The sequence below is a fragment of the Lingula anatina genome, chromosome 4 (assembly GCF_051362555.1).
Source record: "Lingula anatina isolate TDL-2025a chromosome 4, LinAna3.0, whole genome shotgun sequence".
Classification (NCBI taxonomy): domain Eukaryota; kingdom Metazoa; phylum Brachiopoda; class Lingulata; order Lingulida; family Lingulidae; genus Lingula; species Lingula anatina.
In genome coordinates this window covers 22,824,236-22,849,812 of record NC_141770.1, presented here as the reverse complement: position 1 = coordinate 22,849,812, position 25,577 = coordinate 22,824,236, and the positions used below count along the sequence as shown (strand labels likewise).

The 25,577-nt window shown below is 33.4% G+C and overlaps 3 protein-coding genes across 5 annotated transcripts in view; 1 reads left to right on the top strand and 2 right to left on the bottom strand.

Annotated features, from left to right (window-relative positions):
• LOC147762590 (uncharacterized) overlaps positions 1–1,064 on the bottom strand; it is a 7,108-nt gene extending 6,044 nt beyond the window's left edge. For all 3 annotated transcript variants that reach the window (XM_087010659.1, XM_087010662.1, XM_087010660.1), the window contains exon 1: positions 941–1,064. The gene's annotated coding sequence lies outside the window, so the exon portion shown is untranslated. The remainder of the gene's footprint in view (positions 1–940) is intronic.
• On the top strand, positions 32–25,577 carry LOC106177539 (RNA cytosine C(5)-methyltransferase NSUN2). The gene is made up of 21 exons (XM_013560352.2): positions 32–215; positions 578–640; positions 947–1,041; positions 1,377–1,475; positions 1,866–1,971; positions 2,333–2,404; positions 2,752–2,836; positions 3,206–3,345; positions 3,591–3,655; positions 4,005–4,079; positions 4,460–4,590; positions 4,995–5,068; positions 5,571–5,704; positions 6,193–6,486; positions 6,725–6,838; positions 7,001–7,136; positions 7,550–7,627; positions 7,975–8,113; positions 8,309–8,348; positions 8,772–8,902; positions 24,927–25,577. Exons 1-21 carry the CDS (start codon positions 147–149, stop codon positions 25,097–25,099), a joined length of 2,313 nt encoding a protein of 770 aa, XP_013415806.2. The 5' UTR covers positions 32–146; the 3' UTR covers positions 25,100–25,577.
• On the bottom strand, positions 9,398–21,047 carry LOC106177540 (uncharacterized). The gene is made up of 3 exons (XM_013560354.2): positions 19,764–21,047; positions 11,124–11,306; positions 9,398–10,522 (listed from the first exon to the last, which is right to left on the bottom strand). Exons 1-3 carry the CDS (start codon positions 19,867–19,869, stop codon positions 10,122–10,124), a joined length of 690 nt encoding a protein of 229 aa, XP_013415808.2. The 5' UTR covers positions 19,870–21,047; the 3' UTR covers positions 9,398–10,121.

The window sequence follows — 25,577 nt, the reverse complement described above, 5'->3', positions numbered from 1 at the left end:
CTGGAGGGAATGTGTTAGGTGTGCTTGTCTTCTCACCCGGACATCTAACCCCTACCAATTGCGTCTCTCTGTTTTTAAACCTCCGTAAGCGAAAGAGTCACCACGCACGGACAGTGCTTGCTGCATGCTTTTAGAAACGCGTAATAATGGGGAGAAATAAACCTAATAAGTGGAGACGTGGAAAGCGGGACAGAGATCAGCAACAAACAAGACCCGTAAGTTTCCTCAATGAACTTACTTGTATTATTTTGACCACATTGTATGAATAGATTAGATATGCTTTTAATTTTAGACATGAAAACTTTAAGACTAAAACAGACAAACGGGTGAGCTTTAATTTCGATTTCTACTAATATAAATTTCACATTTATACAAGATGTCAGAATGTTCTAGGACTCAACTAGAAATATACAAATCCTACAAGTATTAAGTGCACCTTTCTTTGTCAAACACCTTTTGGAGTGGCTCTGATTTTCCTCAATTATACTGGGGAGGGGGGGGTAATTTTATGTTTAAACCTGCTTAGCAGATTATACATATTGCATACTGGTCTTAGTTTTCTTTATTTAATTCACAGGGTACTCGAGGGAACTATGAACTTCCACCAAAAGAGAATGCAGTGTTTGAGGAATATTACAAGGTTGGTCTTTTTTGACTTGTTTTACCCCACCTTCATCTCTCCCTCCCTCTCTCTCTCTCTCTCTCTCTCTCTCTCTCTCTCTCTCTCAATCAACCAAGCAACTTATTGTGGATAACCATTGTTAGAATTACGTACATGTAGAAACTAGTCTGTAACCTTTTTATCTTTGAGCCCTGTGTAAATAATGCACTCAGGGGGTAGGTATAATTTTGAAAAAATAAAAACTTTAACGTACAAGTACTAGTACATGGTTTTATTTAAATGATACAATATGTGATCGCCTTGCTGTATTCTACTTACCTCCAGGGCCAGGGTATTGTACCAGATGGAGAGTGGGATCAGTTCATGAGCACACTGAGAAAAGAATTACCAGTCACATTCAGGATCACAGGCTATAGGAGGTATACATACCAGTACGGAAAACACTAGAAAGTTTTTAGCCTGAAACTGGCTGCACACAATTAAGGACCTGGATGATGCTTTTGGAGGACAAAATTAGCATATCTTTTGCATATAATTAGCATATAATGAGCATATCTTGTAATTTGACAATTACATGTGCCATGCAGACATCTATATATATCTGTCTGGTCAGAGTTGACTTCACTTTCTGTCTTTGTCCAGCTCCAATTTTGCATCAAGATAAGGTAATAATTATCATTTTCATTGTCGATGGTGCAACTTTTTTTGATTTTCAAAGCTCCCACCTGTAATTGTCTTACAATTTTCATTACAGCCAAGCTAAACGCCTTCTAGATGTGATCAAGAGTGAATATTTCAGTAATCTAGTGAACATGGTTGGCGACTTGGTACAGCCACCAAAGTTACTGCCATGGCAAGTGATTTTCTCTCTCTCTCTCTCTCTCTCTCTCTCTTCTGACAGAAAAAATGTATATAGCACATTCAATAAATTAATTATAACAGTCTTAAAAATATGGTTGTATTATCCTAAATTTAAACCTAGATAACATTGTTAATTTAAAAGTGAAATTTCTGATATTATGTTAGTAGTAAGACTATTAGAAAAGATACAGAATGAAAATAAAATACTAATAGGATAATACAATGATTATCTAGATTTGTTCAAAAAGGAGTTTTTTAGTACTTTGTTAAAGTGTTCAAGGGAGATAATCCATGTAAGATATGACAGTTCTTGTAGATTATTATACTCTTTAGACACTGCATGGCAAACTTTGTGTTTCTGATGTCTCAGTTTTTGTTACAGGTATCCAGATAACCTAGCCTGGCAGATAAATGTCAGCAGAAAGGAAATCCGGTCAACACCATTGCTTAAGAAATTACACACTTTTCTTGTCTCTGAAACAGAAAGTGTAAGGTTAACGTGGTTCACATTTAATTTTAAATGAATGATATGCAGGCTTTGGGGAGAAAGAACAATTGACTCACTTTCCTTTATGTTATCATAAATTTTTCTAGTTTGAAACAATTCTAATGAGCAGTTACTGAAATCCACAGCAAAATATGATCTATTATTCACTTTTTGCATTGCGTGAAAGTTTCATATACAGTTTAGTCTTTTTTGTAATAGAGTTAACATTCATTAAATTTCACTCGTAGAGGTAGAAAATGAAATTCTATGCCATTGTTTGTATTGGTTTGAAGTATTATTATTCTGTTTGAACACAGTGTGAGCAGTACAGTCAATGATTTGTGATATTTCCTCCATTCCAGGGTAATATCAGTAGACAGGAGGCAGTAAGCATGATCCCTCCAATACTGCTGGATGTGCAGCCCCATCACAAGGTAAGTGTGATATAGGACACTGTCACCCGAGCAATATGCAAGAACACCTCAAGCATCAGCAAGAGAGGTTCAAAACATATCACTATATATATATATATATATATATATATATATATATATATATATATATATATATATATATATATATAGTGAAAATACTCCTTTTTCTCCAAAAACACCATAAACTGAAAAGCAAGTTGGGTTTATATGAGTATCTTTTTGTGTGTACAATTTTAGTGACTTAACTAAAATGCGAAAAGTTTGTGAATCAATAAAGGTAATTACAAGAATAGATCCATACCCATAGTGCATGTCACCTTGCATTAACATTAGTGTTATATTCGCAGGTTCTTGATCTCTGTGCTGCTCCAGGGTCCAAGACAGCTCAGTTGATTGAATTACTTCATGCAGATGAGACTAAGGCTATCCCAGGTAACATCTGACACTTGTTCATGATTGGTATTTTTAATATGATATGATAGTTATATTTATCCACCCAACTTGAGTCATGACCAATACAGTTATCTGAAGTAACATATTTTTCTTATTTAATTGATCAAGGTTTGCCATGATTTTTATTTATATATTAAACACAGCAAAGCTTGTTCAGTTAAAATAGTAACTGACAGAGATAACCTTATGTTCTGAAAACCAACCTGTATTATCAGGAAGCCTATGGATGGTTACCAGATACTGCAGTGGGATACTCATAATAGAGGCTTGTTCCAAGTTAGCTCTGAATCTCAGGGTGTTTCCAAGTAAACAGGGAGGTGAATATAATGGCTGTGTATATTGTTTCAGAGGGATTTGTTGTTGCTAATGATGTTGACAACAAGCGGTGCTATCTGATGGTTCACCAGGTGAAAAGACTTCAGAGTCCCTGCTTCATGATTGTCAACCATGATGCTACTACCATGCCAAATATTAGGATGTATCCACAGGTGAGAGAGAGGGAGAGGGAGACAGAGCAAGGGCTGAGAATTAAAACACTTGTTTTTAATCTAACATAGCTGGAACATGAAGATTTTGGATTGTAGACACATGTATTTCTAATGGTGCTTGAAACATGCTTTTGAGCAATGTCTGTTTATCCAAGTTTTCACATGATAACTATTGTTGTATTCATTAATATAGATAATACCAATATCAAAATTGCATAATAGATTTGAAATTCTTATTGTTTTAGGAGGATGAAGCAAATAAATTCAAGTTTGTGACGTATGACAGAGTTCTTGCAGATGTACCTTGCAGGTCAGTTTCCCCCTAGCATATTTTTCAAAAGTTTGGCAAGGTCCAGTTTATTGATTTTGATGGTTTCAACATTTGCTAAATGATAGCCATGATCTAGTGGTCTTTGTCTGCCTTTATAATCTGAAGGTATGGAGTTAAATGTGGAAAAAATCAAACATATAATTTAGTAATTTTTAATAGTCATTTTCTAAAATCAGGAGAAACCCGATGTGTTCTAAGATAATAGCTTGCACGGATTATTTTGATTAATGTATCCAGATGATAGTGTATATAAATACTTTTGTACATCATACAAAAAAAAACTTTGAAGATCCTGATGAAATGTTGTCCATATATATTAATATTTCAGTGGAGATGGGACAATGAGGAAGAATCCAGATGTTTGGAGAAAATGGCTTCCACAGGCAGCAGTTGGATTGCACAGGTATGTCCACAGGCAGCCTCTTTTATATTTGAATTTTCTTTACAGAATATTAAAACTGCAGTGAAATATGAATTGTTCTGTATGGATGTTCTAATTATTTTGAATAAGAAGTTTAAAATAATTAGATTGTTTTACCTATATAAACCTCATCATTGACAATAAGAAGAAAATATTTTACATTTTTTGGTACAAGTGAGACATATAAAATTATGAATATTCTTTATGGTTAACACCTTTCAGAACATCTTAATTGACACCATGTTTTGTTTTGTTTCACATTGTGTGGTTCATTTGATTATACAGTGAAAAATGGGAGAAAAGAGAAAGAGACATAGTTGAAATAGAATAGTTTGAAAATATGATATTTATTTGTCTCTCAGTGTACAGATGAAGGTATTAAAGAGAGGACTGGAGTTGTTAAGTGTTGGTGGCCGCCTGGTTTACTCCACCTGTTCTCTCAACCCAGTGGAAGATGAAGCGGTCATCTCGGCCATGTTACAGAAATGTGAAGGTCAGTAGGACTTTAAAAATGAAATAGAGATGTTCATTATTTAACACTTAAGAGAATTTGTTTGTTTGTTGTTTGTTTGTTTGTTTTAATATAGATGATATAATGGATATCTAGTCTGAGCAACTATAATGTCATAAAGGCATTATTGATATATTTTAAGCATCAGGTTTAATTCTTGGAGTGAACCTACCAGGGATGGGCTTGAAAATATAATGAGGGTGGAGAACTGATGGAGAATTTAAGAAGTAATCAGTGTAACATGAAAAGAAATTATTGGTAGTTAGAGTAAAAGTTTGGTATTGGCAAGGATAACTTTTATACTCTTTTTTCTTAATTTTTGATTGATTTTTTTCATCATTCTGTTATTTATTTTGTATTGATCTCATTTATGTGTTAATATGTAGGTTCTGTGGAATTAGTGGATGCATCAGATAAGTTACCTGGCCTGAAAACCATGCCTGGGCTGAAATCTTGGAAGGTAAAATACTTTATCATTATTGACTCATATATATTATAACTGTTTTTAACACACTGTTTCACTTCACTCAGAATCTTAGTTTACTTTGGGTCATATTCACGGACTGTAGTGCCAGATTTATAATATACTATAATGAAAAGTGTAAAGTTGGTTTGAGAAAAAGAATACATTGGGGGAGTTAACAGAAGAGTTAAATCCAATCCATTGCTGTTAACAAATGCTTGCACATTGGTTGTCACTGAAGACCATACTGCAACATAACTCTGTTATCCTTCTTTTAATTCAAGAAGTAAATGAAACTATCATTCTAACAATCTGTCGCTCCATAAACATTTCATTTTTACACAACATTTATTTTTGTATTAATATGTTGTGTAAAGAATGTCCTTGTAAACCACATAGCATTCATTATTTACTTTATTCACAAAATTATTTATAAGTTCATTTATATAATGAGTATGCCTTTGACATTTACCTTGGTGCAACTTATTTATTCCCTCAGATCTTCCACAGAAAAGACAGCAGTTGGTTTAACAGTTTTGAGGAGGTAGAGGCAGCGGGACTCACTGGTCTGGCTGGAAGAACAATGTTTCCTCCTTCTCTTGAAGTGGCAGAACAGTTGCATTTAGAGAGATGGTAAAAAAAACTTGGCTGTCCATTTTTTCATCTTATGCAATGTGTCTGGATCACACTTGTAATTGTGCTACACACTTATCACGTTTGAATTTGCAAATGCATCAAAACTTTGTTTAGTTTTGTTTATTTGTTTGTTTGTTTGTTTGTTTGTTTACCACCTCAGAGAGGTGAGTACATACACATACATAAAACTATATAGTTTCTAAAACTATATTTTAAAAAGTGACAAGATTAAGATAATAATAAAACACTAAAATGCTTTCAATAAATTTACAAGGGCATGTTTATTTGGTTAGTCTAAGAGTAGTTGGCACTGTTGATTAAAATCTTCATAGATACTACCAGGCCAAACGCACAGGGTTTTGGATAAAATTTTTTTTTTTTTTTCGCAAACATGCCACTGGATTGTATAATGTCTGACAGCGTTATGCAACTGAGTATTATTTATTTATTAACATAAATATAAACACTATTTATTTGTTTTCTAGTATGAGAGTATTACCACACCATCAGAACACAGGTGGCTTTTTCATTGCTGTCCTTGAAAAAAGAGATGTTCTTCCGTGGGTTAGAACTCCAATACCACCGTCTTCTACAGCAATAACAGTAAATGAATCTGAAATAGTGCAGAATGATTCAGTGTCAAAATCAGACACAAGCAATGGAGATGTGCCTGTGGATAGTTCTGCTGATTTACCACCAGAGGGTGCTGATGATGCTGACGTCAGGAAGAGGAAAGAAAGGGATGATGATGATGATGATGAAAAGGAGGAAGGAATCTTGTAAGTTGTAATTTTTTAAAACTGAAATTGTTGTATCCTAATCATTCACAGATGAGGAAAAACTTAAAAATTATTCTCTTAAGAATGGTAACCATGGAATATATTTTGAACATAAGATTTAACTCTTATCATTCTTTACCAGTATGTTACATAGAAAACCAAATGAAACCCCTGCATTTCTTGTATTCCTTTAAAGTTATATTCATCAAATAAAAATTGGCCAATTTGTGCACTTCAGAAAGCCACCAGAACCCAATTCTGAACCTCATTCAAAGAAGGCAAAGATTAGTGGATACAAAGAAGATCCATATTTCTATTTCAATGAGGATGAACCAGACTGGGCAAAGATAAAGTAAGAAAATAATGTGCAAGCATTTTAAAATGAAGAACTATAGAGTTTAAGAAGGATATCAATAGTTTTTTTTTTAAGTTTTTATTGTCAGATAACTTCCAATCCATTCACCCACTGTTGAAGAGAAATAAGGAATTTGATTATAATATTTTTGTTTCACAGGAATTTTTATTCTGTGTCCAATGACTTCCCGTATACTCAGCTGTTGGTGAGATCAGAGACTGGTAAAAAGCGCAACATATACTTCACATCAGATGCTGTCAAACGTATGGTGACCTACAATACTGACAAAATACGGGTGAGTACCTAATAATGATAAACTGAAGGGGGCAGCACATGAGTCCTTACCAAAGCAAAATTGGGTGACTTTGCTATGATCTTAAACAGTGCATGATTTTTTATCGTGAGTCTCATTAGCATGGTGAAAAAATTAAAACAAATATTTATTAGATGTGGTTATTCTGTCAAAAATGAGAAATATTTTCACGTGTGGGTCTTCATTCCTGAATCTGTCTATGTAAACTTTCAAAATCTTTGGTCAAAATCTGGCATGAAGCCGAAATTCTCAAGACTCGTACAATAAATGATAAATCTTATTAATTTACAAATGATAATTAAAGACTGATGTTAAAAAAACAGTATAAAATTTAATTTAGTTTACATGTGCTAGGTGTTGTTTGACAGTTAATATTTACATTCTTTTTTGTTTAGTTTATCAACACTGGTATTAAGTTAATGGCCAGAAGTGAAAAAGAAGAGGTAGACTGTGATTTTAGATTGGCACAGGAGGTAAGCTAAAATGTCTTTACATATTATGCACCATTGTCCACCAAATAACTCAATCTTATCATACACCTTGCTTCATTAGCAATTCCATCAGTTATGAGTTTACTTAATTCAGATAAAAGGACATCTGAAAAAAATTAATTCATGTACACTACAATATATTGCTTTTTTTATAAAAAAAATGCAGGGATTTTTTTTTGGTAGTTTTAGGTTGGTAACTCGACACACATTTTTATTCATCCACACCAGTTTTTATTCATTGCAAGGATGTTTTCCAATTAACTTTGGTCCAATGGTTGCAGAGAAATAATATAGAGTTGTAACTGAGAAAATGTAAAACATATTTTCAGGGTATCAACACAATATTTCCGTACTTCACATCCAGAAGGGTGCACATCACAAAGGAGGATGTCCTAACACTTTTACTGCAAGAAAATCCTTTTATAGGAAAGATGTCGCTAGGAGCACAAGAAGAGCTTAAACCAATCTGTAAGTGTCTATTTAATGCATTGTATTTCTCCTGCTCTCAAAGAGAAAGAAATTAAGTCTTGTTAAATTGAGAGTAGAAATAAAAAGTTCACAATAAAGCATTACACGAAATATTTGACACACTTTAGCTCCCAACCATATGGTTTTGTCATAATAGGGCATAATGTTTGCTTTTCACATATATTTGTTTTTCAGCACAAGGAAGCATCATATTTATTTTTGATCAAGAAGACAGGTATTTATTGAATTACATTCATTATAAACTTATTAATAATTATTTAATTTGGTTCTTACTTCCTAGGTCCAAATTTTTGTTATAAGTTGGTAGACCTTTGAAGGCATTCATGTTATGCATTTTAATTGTTCTGTATGTTGAAATTCAGCAATTTAGTAAGGGTTGAAAAATTATTTTGACTGAGTGACAAAGATCTGATATAATATGACTGGAGATAATTGTTTTTAGTCCCGATCCCATTTAAATGCAAGCTGGTTTAAACTTGTAAGACCAAAAGTAAGAGCTAGCATCAAATTTTTTAGCAGTAAACTGATGGATGCTTTACTTAAATTTTCACTGCAGATTTCTCCAATGAATTTGAAAAAGAGAGTATTTTGAATGCTATTTTATTATTATTATTATTATTATTACCTATTTATTCAGCCCAGATGATGACAACAAGTGTCGAGTCTTGTTCTGTGGATGGAAAGGAAAGAAAAGCTGTAGAACATTCGTGCCAAAACACGAGCGCCTTCATTATCTGCGCATGTGTGGGATAACGACAGATCCTAAACGTAAGTGTGTTGCTACTAGCTTTATGAATATAAGTATTGAAATTGTTTTCCTTTTTGAGAAATAAAACTAAAAGAAAGTACTGGACATTAAAATATTTATAAATTAGGCTTTTAAAGTGGAATTAAAGGCTAATACTGTGTAGGGATAAAAACGACTTAATTTAATGGAGTAAGCATAATGGTACTAGACATTAAAATATTTATGAATTGGACTTTTAAGGTGGAATTTTAATTTTAAAAAATCTGATACTGTGTAGAGATAAAAGCTACTTAATTTAATGGGGTAAGCATAATGGCACCTTATGGTGTCTGCCAGCATTAGGCTCAGTGGTGAACTTATTTAATAATTGTCTAGGGGGTCATTGGGAACTGAACCAAGGAAAGTATCAAGTTTGCTTTTGAACATTTCTAATTATTAGCTATGCAATTCAAGGTTGCTCTGCCAGTAGATGTGATAATACTATTAGGAAGAATAATTAGGAAGGGTGTGGTGAGCAAGTTTAAAAATCGAGCATTTTATTTCTGGTTCTAAGCATTTAGCTAATATTTACAACTTGCAACACAGTTCTTATTCTACTTAAATAAGTGATTAAAAAAAAAGACATGCAAAGATGACATGTGTATGACCTTACAGTTGTCTACGCTATTAAATTTTTCCTAAACAAACTTTGAAGGCTTGAGCCTGCACATTCTTTGTTGTTTCCTGCTGATTCAGAATTGCAAATCCAAGATTCACAATTGTCAACATTCCTATTTACAGCTGATTTATTAAACTTAGCAATAGTTTTTCTGATTAGTTATACAGCTGTATCTTGTAGTCGAAGAACCAGTTTTCATGGCTGTTCTTTCAATATATGGTTTTTTATATTGGGATACATTGCCTTTTTTTTACCCCTGCCCCTTTCTTTTCCCCTAAAATTGCCTGTCAGTTTGGTATATCATTGCTGTAAAAAAGAAGGTGAAAAAGAATTGTGCAATTTCATCATTTTCTCAACAGATGTTTCTTCGTATTTGGTTACATTAATTCATGCATGAATGCATGTCTTAAACAGATGATTAACATCTTTATCTCATCTCATTATTTTCCTTTTAACAAATTAAAAACACATTTAAACAAAACAGAATTAGAATTAAATTCTCGAATCTTTGATAATCACCTCATACTGGTATCTTATGCTTTCAGATAATATAAAATGAGAAGAAGAAGAATTCTAGTATATTAAGTGACTGAGTCACCATCATCCTTTAAAAAATGCCCCAGTATTAGTAATTTTATCATGATACTTAAAAGATTTGTATGAGTTCTTGAACTAGAGTTCTTGGCATGATTTGAATCCTTAGAATTACTCTTTCCTTTTCTGAGTTTGTTGCCATCTTTCACATGCATGGTTTCCACAATGACTCCAGTTTTGTAGCGAATCATCAGCTCAGTTGTTGTCTGCTGAGACTTTATGAAAGGAATTGAGAAGAATTTCTGGTTGCATTTGTCCCCATTGCAACCCTGTTGGCAGTGAAATCCTGCCTCCAGACTTGGCTTGCAGGCTGTCTTGTGTGGTTTTCCCTGGTGGCAGTCTTTGACAACAGACCCAGTGTAAAAATGCTGTTCTTTCCCTGTATACGCTGCAAGAGTATTATTAAAATGGTTTTGTTATTTATTGATTGGTTCTTGTAAATTTGACATGAAGTACAGAAGACTTGTGCAATAGTTACGAATTCAAAGCAATTGCAACATTCACTGCAGATACCTGTCTGTATTGAATACTGCCTTATGAATTTCTGTGGTACATTAGTGAATATAATTTGTGCTATATTTTATTCATCAGAAATGACTGGCAATAACATAGCCCTGGGATTTGTTTTCTTTGATGTGTTAAAAGATGATTGATGATGAACAGGATCGGGTCCAGAGAGTGAACAGTTGCAAGGAAAAGAACATAATGTGATAGTGTTACTGTTAATTTGGAGCCATTATAACATAACTCCCCCATAAAATATTTATAAATAAAATGTTTTTTTTTTTTTTTAATAAAATAAGTTTTGGTCATAAGAGTGAATATTTATTAGATAATTAAAAACAATAGTAATTGAGTATCTAAGTGGTAACAGACAGGTGGGACAAAATATAGTATTAATTTTTCATATGGATGTGAAAATAGTGGGTGTCGTGGAGTATTTTTCATAATATATGAATTCAGATATTTAGTGTAATAATTTTACCCACCTGTGGCATAAGTGGCCTGTATCTGCAAGCTGGCGTAACAGGAGTGGGCGTCATCGGGACACTTCACAAAGCCATCAGAATTTCTGTCGATATTTGTGCACACAAGGTTATCAATGGCGTCCCGCAGACTGGAGTGACGGAGATCGGTGAATCCAGCACATTGTTGACAGATGAGTCCAAATGCTGAAAATATATTAGACAACAAACAGTTACATTGGATTTTTTTTAATTTTGGGAAGGCCCATTCCTGCTTAGGTCATTACATTCTTGTTAATCCTAGAAATGCCAATTGGTGTTTATTGTAAATTTACTGGGAGATTTTAATTGCCAAAGGTGCTACTCTTTATATTTATTATTATATTATACATTATTTAAAATCAGGAAAGTAAAATGTTTTAAAATAACAGAAATTATAGTTTTTTTTAATTATTTTGCAATATTTGTGCATCCTTTGCCCCATTATTGCCAGGATACATTTTTGTTTTTAATTATGTAAAATTTGCTTGGTCTTCATCGGTAAAAGTGGAATTTACTAGTAAAACATTCATCAGAATTGTACTACATAAGTTTTTTTTAGTATTTGATTAGAACTATAAGACTCTAAGACAATCAGACAGACAGGATATTTGACACGTAAGGAAAGGACTATGAAAACCGGGGGGGGGGGGGGGGGGGGGGGGGGGGTATTTTTGTCAAAATTGGCCTGTCTGACTTTTTCTGTAAGTTTTCAAATTTAGCAGTGTTTTAGGCTTGCTAACAAGTGCTTTTTTATTTCTTTGTAGAAAGTTCTCTTTGGACAGTTAATAGGTTATGTTAAAAAATAAGCTTGGAAGTATTTTGAAATCTATCACATACTTTGTTGGATCTGTACATGTGGATAGCTCTGTATCTGTATATGATCATGGCTGTGGCTAGGTTGAGGCAGACAGTTTTTTGCATCAAAATAGTCTTTGTAGCAGTTAAATGTTTTAAACATTTATTTAAGAATAATAAAAAAAAGAAATGAAAATTCTTACCTTGAAATACATCATCAGAAACTAATTTCTAGAAGCTTTAATTAAAAGGGATTAGAGTCATGCTGCTGCACAAAACATAAACAGACTGAGTAAAACCTGTTCCTTTCTCTTTTATTCCAAAATACAAGTTTCATGAGGCTAATTCACAAGCTAATTGGCTATAATCAGATATAAGTTCTGAACAGCATTGTTCGTCCTGGGAACTCGCCTTCCTGTGAAAACTGGTTAAACGTGAGGTTCATAATTGGTAGTGTGTGTTGGCAATGAGCACCTCTCCCTTTGGAATCAATATTAATAGAAATCTGGATATTTTGGTAACTTATTGAAGATAACACTATTTGTGATTTGACTTCAGCGAGCAGGTGGAGATTTTCACACCAAGGTTTGTGGCAGTTAAGTATATATATATATATACATATATATATATATATATATATGATACGGCATGATTTTTCTCATTTATGCCTAAAGGTAAACTACTAGCATTTTAAAATGCCTGAAAGTTATATTTTCTGTGTCCACATATCTTGCAAGACTTTTCATCTTTCCTACTGCTGAACTTAAAAATAATTAAACATTCTCATTAAAAAAATTAAGTACATGATGTCAATATTTCTTTCTCAAATGTACAGGTAGACATGGCAGTTTAAATGACGGGGCTAACATTTAAAACTAAGCCATTTATATGGCAATGTCATAAAACAGAATCCAAGTGCAGGGACAAGTTCATCAATGATATGTTAGTAGGAGAAATTTGCATATTTTTATGGAAAATTCGATTTGGCTGGAAAGAAATTGGAAAGGGGAACTTTAATTTTTTAATGCTTGATTTAAAACACAATGGTCAATGTTTAAACATTTGTATGAAGATTTCCAGATCTCTCAAGTATAAACACATGAATTTTTGAGTGTCTGTGCCTGTGTCTGTGTTTATGCATATATCTATGTGTGATCACTGTAAACAGTTGTTACATTGTACATGTATTTCCAATCTTGGTCCTGTTTGATATCTTATTTAACCTGAACCTTTTTTTATCAACAATCATGTTTACAGTGCACTGTATAGCACAGAAGCTGTAATTGTATTTTAAGATAGCATGACTCAAGGTATCACGATAGCCTTAATCTCATTCATTTAAGGAACAACTCCAGGGAATGGTAAACACCACAGACTGGCTGTACATGAAACCAAGATTGGCTTTCACCAGGTCTTGATTTAATTTATCAAACATAACCACCAAATAGCATGCTGATGCGGTGCATGTTAAGTGTCTGTGTGGCCCCATATGATTACTGGGCGAAATGCAGTTCAATTAGAAATAGTGTAGGGTCATTCCATAAAATATTCAGCAAACCTGGGAATGGAAAACAAAATTTGATAGTCACCATTTGGGCCTGCAGCCATTAATGGCAAAAGAAGAATTCTTTTTCTGAAAAAGTGGATCTTTTTTCCCCTCTCAATCAACCCAGTTTCTTGAGTGGCATAGTACCTAGATCAAATTTTGATTCAGAGTAGACTTTTCATGGCTTTAAATTGAAAATTGACTATATCTTGTGTGCTAAAAGTGATAATGAGTATTGTCATAAAATGGTCATAACATGTTTTGGTATTGATTTTTTGAAATTCTCAGTAATTGAACATAAGTAATAAATGATGTATTGAGCTAAAAATATGTGTGTGTGTGTGTGTGTGTGTGTGTGTGTGTGTGTGTGTGTGTGAGTATATACTGTATATATATATATATATATATATATATATATATATATATATATATATATATATATATATAACTGGAAACATCAGCATTGTCTTGAGCTTCCCAAATCCATAGATTGTTCAGTGAATTACTGCATCAGAGCATGATCAAAATAAGTAGCATTCCCCAAAACTTGACAGAAATACAAAATTTATTGTCTTCTGCTGTCTCTTTCTTTAAAATTATCACCTATTGAGTCAGTAATTGCAAATGTATTTTGTAGAATCATATTGCAAATAAGTTGAAGAACCTCCTTATTTTGCCAGAGAATGAGATATATCATATGAATATACACAAGTTATTTTACGGAATTGAATTTAAATTGAAGTAGATATTCTTAGGATACAAGCTGGTAAATGTACCCAAGCAAACTGTACTTGTACAATAATGTGGAGCCCTTATAACTCTCTTCATCTGAACTGCAGCCATTTTTAAGTGCATTTTGCAGAAAGCAATCGCTTTGAGTATTCTTCAGTCTCTGGAGAGGTTGATAATGCAAAGCCTGCATTATCCATCTAAGTGCTATCCACCTTGTTTTTTAAACGTAATAACCTAATTGGAGGCGAATTCAATCCTTTAGGGAGGAGGAACCGAGGGATCCTGGGACAAAGACACCGCAATTAGATCAATAATGTGATTTTTTTGCCTGGAGAAACAATTTTCAGAGTGGCAAGTTGAGTGCAGTGAGTGGGTATTTGGGTGTGCATGATTGCATTGGCACAGTGAGAGTATATACTTCGTCCCTGCAGGTATGCACTGTTGCTTTGCACAGCACATGCATATGTGACTCATTCTGACTATGTGTCTTTTGCTAAGAGAATTTAGAGGATATTACATGATCTACTTCCGACATTATATTGCCAAAAAATGATAAGTGCATTACTGTAATAAAACCAATGCTTTATACCATTCGAGATTAGTTTTGAATAGGTAAGACATTTGTGCTAAAGGCATGTAGTGAGTTTAGAAAATTACTGTCCATAAAACTGTTCTTTTTTTATGTACAGACACAGATGTGTCTGTACATATAGCTATCATCTGCGTCTGTCGTCGCCGTCGCCGTCGCCGTCGTCGCCGTCGCCGTGCACTTTTACCGATAACACGATAAGTGGAAAACCATTTTACCTTTTGACTTGAAACTTACAAAACTGATGAATATTCATAATACGCAGGTCAAGTTCGAAAATCAGCATGATCGGGTCACTTTTAGGGAATTTATGCTGTTTTTTCACTTTTTTCAGCATATATGCAGCACCGATAACACGATAAGTGAAAAACCATTTTACCTTTTGGCTTGAAAGTTACAGAACTGATGAATATTCATAATACGCAGGTCAAGTTCGAAAATCAGCATGATCGGGTCATTTTTAGGGAATTTATGCTGTTTTTTCACTTTTTTCAGCATATATGCAACCCCGATAACACGATAAGTGGAAAACCATCCTACCTTTTGGCTTGAAACTTACAAAACTGATTAATATTCATAATACACAGGTCAAGTTCGAAAATCAGCATGATTGGGTCATTTTTAGGGAATTTATGCTGTTTTTTCACTATTTTTCAGCATATATGCAGCACCGATAACACCATAAGTGGAAAACCAATTTACCTTTTGGCTTGAAACTTGTAGAACTGATAAATATTCATAATACGCAAGTCAAGTTCGAAAATCAGCATGATTCGATTATTGTTAGGGAATTTATGCTGTTTTTTCACTTTTTTCAGCATATATGCAGCACTGATAACACAATAAGTGGAAAACTGTTTTTTCATTTGGCTTGAAACTTACAGAACTAATGAATATTCATAATACACAGGGCAAGTTTGAAAATCAGCAAGATCGGGCAATTTTTATGGAAGTTATCCTGTTTTTTTTTTTTTTTTTTTTTTTTTTTCAATTTTTTCAGCACTTTTATAACACCGATAACATGATAAGTGTAAAAATGTTTTTCCTTTCCTTGGATTGAAATTTACAGAACTGGTGAATATTTATTATACGCAGGTCAAGTTTGAAAATTGGCATGATTGGACTATTTTTACAAAAGTAATGCTGTTTTTTTCCCTTTATTCAGCATACATGCAACACTGATAACGCATTTTAAGGAAAACCAATCAGCCTTTTGTCTTGCAACTCACAGGAGTGATCAATCTGACCAGTATACAGATCAAGTTTGAAAATAAGCTTGATCAGTTAAGTTTTGATGAAGTTATTAGCCTTTTTGTATATAAGTGGTTTTTCTTCAGATTTAATTCTTAAGCATGTTAACAGTCTCATAACGGTACTAATTGGATATGTTAAAGTGTTGTTTTAACATTTTCTGCTTCTTAACAATATTGTTAGTTGATTATATAAAAATGACGGTAAACCTATTATCCTGCATTGTGTAATAAAGTATCAAAAATGGAAAGGAACTCATCATTGCAGTTCGTCAGATTCAATCATTCAGTTTGTTCAGAATCTCCAAATGGAGCTAATTGGACATTATAAATTGTTCTATTGATATTTTTCCTATGTCAACAATTTTCCTAGTTGATCATTTAAAAATGACAGTTATGATGGTTTTATGTAAAAAAAGGTGTTGAAAATGGAAAGAAAATCATTTCAGTACAGTTATCTCTTGTTAACATTTTGGCATTTTGAAAGTGTGACCCTAACTTCCATGTCCTTGGAGACCTTTCCATATCACATTTTCTGAATATCCATGATACTTTTATTTTTTTATAAAAAATTTGATGGTCATTATGCTGTTAAGTATTATGTTATATTGCATGAAAGTTAAAGAAAACCCTATTTTGGACACTGCTGCCAGGATAGCGATTAAGGGAAAACCATGTTACTTATGATTATCAACCTTACTGAAAAGAGTGAAGTGCAGCTTGTGTTGGAAAACCATCGTAATTGTTTTCTGTTTTGAAAGCAATGCAGTACAGTGCTATTTGGTGCAATAAATGTATATGGATAGTAGGCAGTTAATTCAGGGTTATAAAATAATTTGCTTAATTGATTTTCAAGTTATTTCAGGGTTATAAAATAATTTGCTTAATTAATTTTCAAGTGGGTATTAAATGAGATTACATAAACACACATTGAGATTTCATTGTAAAGTCCCATCGGTTTAGCTTTCTTAACTGTGTCACATAATTAGGAATCGATGATTATTATGCAGGTAAATGTTATTTAATATGGAAAATAAGTTTACAAAAAAAAATTTGTGTAACGCTTACATTAATGCTAAAGATGAATAACAGTGCCTTATTATTCTCAAACTCAATAGGGTTATTCATATCATGTTAGTAATTGTACAGCTAGATTAAAAGTTTGAATAGCAGCTTTATTGGTATTTTTTGTTATGTTTTATTTTACATTTTCTTTTAATTTTTTTATGCTGTTTTTTCACTTTTTTCAACATATATGCAACATTAATAACACAATATAAGAAAAACAGCTTAGCCAATTGTCATTATACTCACAGGAGTGGTCAATCTTACAAAAATGCAGGTTGAGTTCGAAAATCAGTGTTATCGGGCCATTATTTTAGAAGTTGTACTGTTTTTTCAAATTTCCTCAGATTCAATTCTTAGGCATGTTAACAGTCTCATTATTGAACTAATAAGATACGTAAAAGTGTGTGTTTGATATTTCCTGCATCTTTACAACATTGTTAGTTGATTATGTAAAAATGATGGTAAACTTGTTATCATGTATTGTGTAATCAAGTGTCCAAAACGGAAATAAACTCATATCATTGCAGTTTGTCAGATTCAATCATCCACATCTGCCATGATGACCATGATGGGAAAACCGTGTTCATTATGATTGTCAAACTTTCAAAAAAGAAACACAGGACTAAAATGCAGCCCAAGTTGGAAAAGCAGTCTAATGGGCTTCTTTTTCTGGAAGTTATTCATTTTAGTGAAATATTCATTATCTTTTTGGCATATTCATTGTGGGACTCGGAGCTCCCATGGACATGAAGCCGGATGGTAATCAAATTTTCTACATGTTCATGCTATTTATAGTCAATAATCAAAAATTGGTGATAATTATTCTATAATTTATTATGTAATGTTACATCAAAATTGACAATAATCTTTTTGCACTGCTACTGCAAACATTATGAAAAGAAAACTGTGTTATTTATTATTATATTTAACTTAAGAGTATGATTTTTAGGATTGGCATGCAGTTCAAATTAGAAAGCCAGGTCAATTGGGTTATCATTTATTATTGAATTTAATGCAATTTTGTGTGAAATTTCATTTTTCTCATTCTGGCACTTTCTAAGTATAAACTTGAACTCTGATGGGCCTGAAGCCTTATGCTTTTACTCTCATCGGTGTTACCTGTTGTGCAAAATTAAAATTTGATGTTGACTGTGCAGTTAAACATAATGTATTATTGCATCAGAAGTTGTAGTCTCCTATTTTGTGCATTATTGTTTTGTGCTCTTCTTAAGTTGTGACTTATGGGCCTGAAAGACCTTTGAGAGGGTCAGTCTATAAATTTCCCTTGGGTATCACTTCGCTAATTTCAGTTATAAAGTAATTTGCCTAATTGATAGGCTACATAAAGCACACTTGTGATTTGAGATTACATAAAGCACACTTGTTGATATTTCCCTGTAAACTCCCATAGGTTAAGCTCTCTGCTAGATTAATAATAAGGAAGCAGTGATAATTATGCAGGTAAATTTTGTTTAATATTGCAAATAAGTTTTATATATATATATATCAAACTGAAAGATTAAAAGTTTGAATAGCAGCTTCATTGGAATTATATTTACCTCTGCCAAGGAGGTTATATTTTCACCCCTGTTTGTCATCAACATAACTCAAAAAGTTATGGACCGATTTTGCTGAAATTTTCAGGAACTGTCAGAAGTGGGCCAAAGAGGACAAAAATCAATAATAATCAACAATTGCTACCTTGGCAGAGGTCTGCACTCTCGGAGTGCTTTTCTAGTTTTGTTGTTTTCCTTTATAATTTTTTCTCAAACACTTGCATTTGTGACTTTAAACTCTCATCCGCCTGAGACTCTGACATTTCTGTTTTTCCACATAAGCAGTTGTATTGTTTTTTATGTCTTTAAACATTATGTTACTTATGTAATATTATTTTATGCACTGTCATCATTTTTCAAATATTGAGACTTACATCATGTGAATTTGAACTCTCATGGTCCTGAAACTGTAATCTTATTGAAAGGGTAGATTGAGACCATCTTCTGGGACTTCCGGAAGACAGTCAGGTTATTAAGTTTATATTGCCTGGTATCTATTTTTTCTTCTGTTGGAAGACCATCAAAATGGAGGATGGATCAAAATAGATACTTTGGAATACTGTCAGAAAATATCTCTGGGTCCGCTCATGTTATTGACCATTTTACCTGTTGTGCATGATTAAAATTCAGTGTTGACTGACAGTGCTATTATAAGCATTATTTATTATTGCATCAAAATTGACAAAATGACCTATTTTGCATCTTTATTTTGTTTTTTGTCTGTACATTTGACAGCTTTGCTGCCTTGTTTTTTTTTTCAGTTCCAAAATTTAATTTCTTATAATATGATAACAGTGTCCTTCTCCATATGAGAGTGACTCAAAAGTTAGAAATTTTAACTCGAAAATGCAATTATTCTGCATAAAGCTGTTAACAGTTTTGTATACTTTAGGATATAATCTGTTGTTTTATGGATAATTGTGGAAATTTCCATTTTCTTTTTCAAAATTAAGGTCTTACACTCATGTTCCTTTGAAATGACAAAAGAACAGGTATTATCTAAAAGAGATCATATGTATTGAAGCCCCTTTTCTGAAACACATCAATTCAATTTAGTATTCTGTTCAAGCTCATATATCAACTTACCGGAATTAAGAGACATAATCATCAGAACTGTGATGCTTTTCCAGCAAAACAAGTGTGGAGGCTGTGGGATCTGTTCAACTGCTGCCATCGTGTCTATAATGTTCATTACTTATCGAGTTTTTTGAGATTTTCACTTTTTGCCATAATCTCAATTATTAATTTATTGATTTTCACTTTTTTGTTACCGCCTGTCAGGATAGATTATATCTGACATTTTGAAGAAGAGATCACGTCTTTGAATGGAGAATCCTTGTATTTGGCTTTTTCCTGATGAAAGAATGTTATCTTCTACTTCACTTCCAGGTGACTTTTTGTTGCCTCAGAATGTCATTTATTGCTGCACTGTATCCTACTTACTGAGTGCTTTATGCAAAGTTTCACACAAAAAAGGTATTTTTTATAATATAAACAGCAGCTTTTCTGAAATTTTCATCCAGTTAAGTGTTGTTGTACCCCAAATATATTGAATATATTGTACTGAAAAGTACTTGTAGTGTTTTTCAACTCATTCAAAATGCCGGGACCTGCGACATACATGTGATTGTAGTGAATTTACCAGCTCTTGTCAATTGAAGCAGGACATTTCTTTGTGACATTGCATATATTCCATGTTTAATAATTAAATATAGTGTCTTTTCAATCTCTTTTTTATATGTAGTTCACTAGTCACTTTAGCTATTAAGTATTTCTGGGAATCTTAAACTTTCCTGCTATCATTTATCCTTTCTCATATAAAATACAGTGTTTCCATACACCATCTAGCAGAAGTAACACCCTGAATTTCAACTCCTTGTTGTTTTTCTGAAAAATTTGATCTTGGCTATCGTAGATTTTTCCCCAATAAAATGTCCAAGTGTCCATTAAGTTCAATTGCTGGATTACTGTAGGTTACATCTGCATTCACTAGAAGACCAGTCCATAACAAATTATCACTGATTTTTTTTTTCTTTCAATGAAAACCTCCAACAAACTTCAACAGTAAGTCATCTGCATAAGTAGAATACCACAAAAAGAAGCATCAAGACATTTTGTCGCTGCATTACCAATAGTGCCTTGCTGAGGAGTGACTGTGCATGCACGTGTACTCGCTACAAGGACCGCCAGCCCACTGACAGCTGGCTCCCCATAGGCTAGTCCCTCTGAAAACACATTATGATCCATTATATCAAACTGTGTTAATACATGAAAGTATTGATCCTTTAACTGGAAGGGATGTGCTCTATATTGAGGGTTTCTTTCCCACTCGGAAAACAATGAACAATGCTTTTATAAATCCCTTTAACTATTTATTTATTGCATGAAGTATGATTCAGATAAGCCCCATAAGCCATGATCATTATAAATCAATCATATTACTTTTTTTCCCTTTTTTATCTAATGAAAGGTCCTGCTGGAAGTCTGCTGCTGTACTTGTCTAGTATGTTTGTTAGAGCATTTGCTGAAGGTTTTGATTGGAAGATTTATTCAAGGTTGTCTGCCATGATATATGATAGCATTAACAAATGCTTGTTCTATGAAAAGTGATGACTAATATTATAATGGTTCATCTCTATCTGTTGTTGTTGATACTATCCATTATCAAATTGTCAGTAGATTTAAGCAGGCGAGCCGCTAAGAACCTGCAGTGATGGCAATTTCAACTTTCCTTCTATTTTAATCTGTCTGTATGTATCTGTTCCTCAATATTCAGCACTCTTCTACAATAACAGCAATAGCATTGGTCAGTCACCAAATGCCAGTAAAATTGAGGATGGGTTATTATTTTTTTTTAATTTGTTTTTTAACTTGTTTTCAAAATGGTGATTTGCCAGTAATACCCGAGCAAGATAATTCTGAATAGTGACTTTGTCTTATATCAGCTCACATCTTTAATTTGAGAGTAACTGAAAAAAGAAATGAACCTAAAAAAAGTATATAGGCATTAGTGAGGCTTGGTAAAATTTCTGATGAGTGATGGCCAATTAAAGAATGCTATTATTGCATTTTTGTTTCTGACTCATCGTGAAAGGAAGACATGTTTTACATTAATTATATTTTGAAGTGATGTGTTCAGGAAAAAATGGTTCTTTAGAGTATAAAATCATTGGATTCTTTTGTGAGTTTTTCTTTCAGTTTTACTCCTGGGATCAAAGTCCCATCACCAAATCACTGCAAAAAATTACTGTGTATTCAACAGATAACTAAGTAGTCTCTCTTGTGAAATGATCTCATTGTATATATGGCTTAAGAGGGATAATGTAAATGTTATCTCATAGTGAACGGCATTTCATAGGTAAAACAATGAAATCAATGTTTAATTTCCTTTATCACAACATTTTCTGTGTACTGAAAGATGAAATATTACAAAAAAAGATATAAATTGATCTTTTTTTTTTTTTTAAGCAAGTCTCTAATGGATTTATTTTTCTGGCAGTATTTTAGTATCATCATCACATCATTTTCCAACACAGAATTATTGTAGAAAGTCATGATATTGGATTTCTTGCCATTTCAGTGAGATGTGCTGTAGACGAACATTTATCAACAATATTTGCTGTGGTATATTCTATCCCACCCTGAATTTCACAGAGCTGATAGTGGATCTCCTTTAATTTACTCATCTGTTATTATCACTGTCAGGGTACTTTCCTATACCCAACTTTTACTATTTTATACCCTGAGTTTCAGAAAACTTACAGTGATTCTCTAGTGGGCATATACTCCTCTCTGTTTCAAGGACACTGGGATATTGGCAGAGATTTACCTCTACCCGGTGTACACAATTTGTCACCCTGAGGGTCTCTGTACTGGCAGATTTCTTCTACCGAGCTTACACCCTTTAATTTTGTCACCCTGAGGGTCTCTGTACTAGCAGAGGATTTCTTCTACCCAGCTTACACCCTTTAATTTGTCACCCTGAGGGTCTCTGTACTGATGGAGGATTTCTTCTATACCCAGCTTATACATGTACCATTTAATTTTGTTGCCCTGCATTTCACAGTAATGACAGAGGCTTTCCTCCACCTAGCTGCCTGTGCTGTTTGCCAATCTGAGAGCCAGGATGCCATCTCTCCTCTACCCCACATGCCATTTGTTAGTGTGGGTAGAGAAAATGAGTTTGGAATTAGTTTCTAGAATTCAGGGTTACTCAAACTACTCTCAGTAAGCCATATAGAAAAAGTGATGGTTTCAGTGTGCCATATTGAATATAACTCTCAGTGGGTGAATTTTCATGACAGTCAGTAAATTATTTGATTATTAATCTGGCACAAATGTAAGATTTTGATGGGGTTAATGTTCTTGCATGTATGATATCTGTTTAAATATGAATTTGATTGTTTATTTACAATATATTCAAGATTTTATTGGAAACAGACACGTGAGTATGTCTGTACCAAATTTGACTGTGGTATTGGACTTGGCAATAAGATTTTGCAACATTTTGTTGTAAACAGACAAATTGATAAGTAAATAAAAATACTTATATCTAAACAAATATTTAGTTTATATGAAATATGCATTTAGAAGGGGAAGGGCTGAAAAGAGAACATTCAGGATCTTCGAATTTGGGTTAGTTGTGAAGTTGCATATATATCGAGTCCATGATTGGATTTTCCTAGCTAATTATGACGATCAATGAAAATGGAAATATTTGTGCAATCAGCAAGCAGAAAATTGTACACTTACTTACTAATGCTCAATAAATAGTACTGCTAGATATCTCCAGATGAACACAGACAATAATTGTGTGATTATGACGCAAAAGGGATGTTATTTTAATAGTTAGCCACCGAGCAGTGTATACATGTATGTCTATAAACAGCAATTCATTTATACTTACATACAATAGAAATATGTCATAGTACGCTAAGTTACTTATTTGTACGTCATGGCCATTGATTTCTGTTACATGAGAATCAGGCACTGCACAACTGAGCATTGATTGGTTCAGTATCTCGTTATCGTTTTTCGACTCAGTAGTATTTGTCACAAAGGAAGTTTGGGCTGCCCGTGAGACCCCTTTGTTACAGTCTGAGAATTTTGTCAGACTGATATTAGATTTGAAAATATGATTGCTTTTTTTTTTCTTTTTCAACCAGATCCCATATATCATATAAATTCATTAACTGTGGGATATATAAATGCATACCTGTACCATCTTATCATACTGTGTACATGATAGCCATTTCTAACCATCAGAAGAAATTATAGTCAAACTGTTTGTAGAATTTCCAAGGTGCCTCATCACAACTTGACTTGCAAGGCGACCTTTGTGTTTAATTGAATGGGATGCTGCCCCATTGATTCCCAGGAGACACTGAGATTCAGTTCAAAATCTCATTGCTTCATTTGCGTGAAATGTCAGTGACTCTCTGTACTTAATTGAAGTTGAATTAAGGGTATTGATCTCTTGGATGGGGTGGGGGGGGGGGGGTAGAGAAGAAGAAAATTAGATATATTGATTACAAAACTGGTTGTAGGATGTTTTTTTGCAATCATCTTTTCCCCCTCTAGATTCAGAATGATTATTGATTCTGCAAGTATATTGTACCTCTCTTTGTTACAAGTTGAACTTAAACAATAATGGATTTAGTAGGCAAAAAAAGATGATATTTTACATTACATTTTTGTAGTGTTTGGAACAAATGCACCAGTAACTCTGGCTGGTATAAGGGTTCAAGGATTTTTTTTTTTTTTTTTTTTTTTTTTTTTTTTTTTTTTTTTTACCCAAACGGAAGGGAAGTCACCTTACTTAACTCTGTTTTGGTCTCCCCTGCATGTACCCTTTAGGTATTTGGCAGGGGCCGAACCACCATTTTTTGGATGACAAGATGGGATAGGTGCACCATGACCCCTGAGGTCTGTCTCCACCCCCACCCACCCCCTTTCTATCACAGTAGATTTTCATGTAATTTTGACACATATTTCAATTGTATTCTTGTTGCCTCAGTCTTCATTGATTTTCTTTTATTATTATTATTATTATTATTATTATTATTATTATTATTACTTGATAAACTGCATACCAAGTATTTTGCTGTTCAGCATATGATGAAGTTGAACTGTTGTATTTTGCCTACAAGTTTGGTTCTATCTTTTATTAAAGGTTAAAGGAATACAGAATAACTGGGCATGGCGAGTTTATATTTACATCCATCTCAAATAATTATCTTCTAATTACAGAAATCAGAAGAGAGGAAGAAGGTGAAATGGGAGAAGAGGATCCATCGACTGGGGAGATGGAGAGCTCTGAAGATAAACAAACTGAGGAAAGGGAAGCCATAACAGAGGATTCTACCTCGGCAACTGATACAAATGTTGAGGAAGAAATGAAGGAGAGAGGAGAGGAGGGATGAAAAATTTCTGAGGGAGCATAGGAATGATTGGATTGGGATGGAAAGAGGTGGATAGGGGTTCATATCAAGTAAAGTGAAATGAAAGAAAAGACAGATTTTTTATATTTATTAAGATGGAAAGTGCCTCGCCCTTCCTTCCCAGTAACTAGAGGAGGGACATGTGCTTTGCTATCCAGAGGGAGTGAGCTGGAAGAGCCGTATGCTCTTTGGAAAAGCTGCTTTTGTGGATTTGCTGAAAGAGATATTATATTATCTTTCTTTATATTTTACATAATCATAATAGTATTACTGGTCTTACAAGATTGTGTTCTTTTCTATGTACAAATATTTATAATAGAGATCAGTAATAAAGAATGACTCAAATACTTCAGCTGGATAAAATCCAGAGTCTCAAAGTGGTAATATTGGAACTTTTTGGAGTGAACATGACTCTTCCTTTGCAAAGGTCAACTTAAAATTGCAGCTAAATTTATAAAAA

What these genes read in the sequence shown, in the direction of transcription:
- LOC106177540 (XM_013560354.2), bottom strand. Translation starts at nt 19,869, where the DNA reads ATGAACATTATAGACACGATGGCAGCAGTTGAACAGATCCCACAGCCT. An exon ending in GATTATGTCTCTTAATTCCG is followed by an intron (nt 11,307 to 19,763) that starts GTAAGTTGATAT and finishes ATATATTTTCAG; the next exon opens with CATTTGGACTCATCTGTCAA. An exon ending in ACAGGCCACTTATGCCACAG is followed by an intron (nt 10,523 to 11,123) that starts GTGGGTAAAATT and finishes ATACTCTTGCAG; the next exon opens with CGTATACAGGGAAAGAACAG.
- LOC106177539 (XM_013560352.2), top strand. Translation starts at nt 147, where the DNA reads ATGGGGAGAAATAAACCTAATAAGTGGAGACGTGGAAAGCGGGACAGA. An exon ending in GAAAAGGAGGAAGGAATCTT is followed by an intron (nt 6,487 to 6,724) that starts GTAAGTTGTAAT and finishes TGTGCACTTCAG; the next exon opens with AAAGCCACCAGAACCCAATT. An exon ending in CCAGACTGGGCAAAGATAAA is followed by an intron (nt 6,839 to 7,000) that starts GTAAGAAAATAA and finishes TTTGTTTCACAG; the next exon opens with GAATTTTTATTCTGTGTCCA.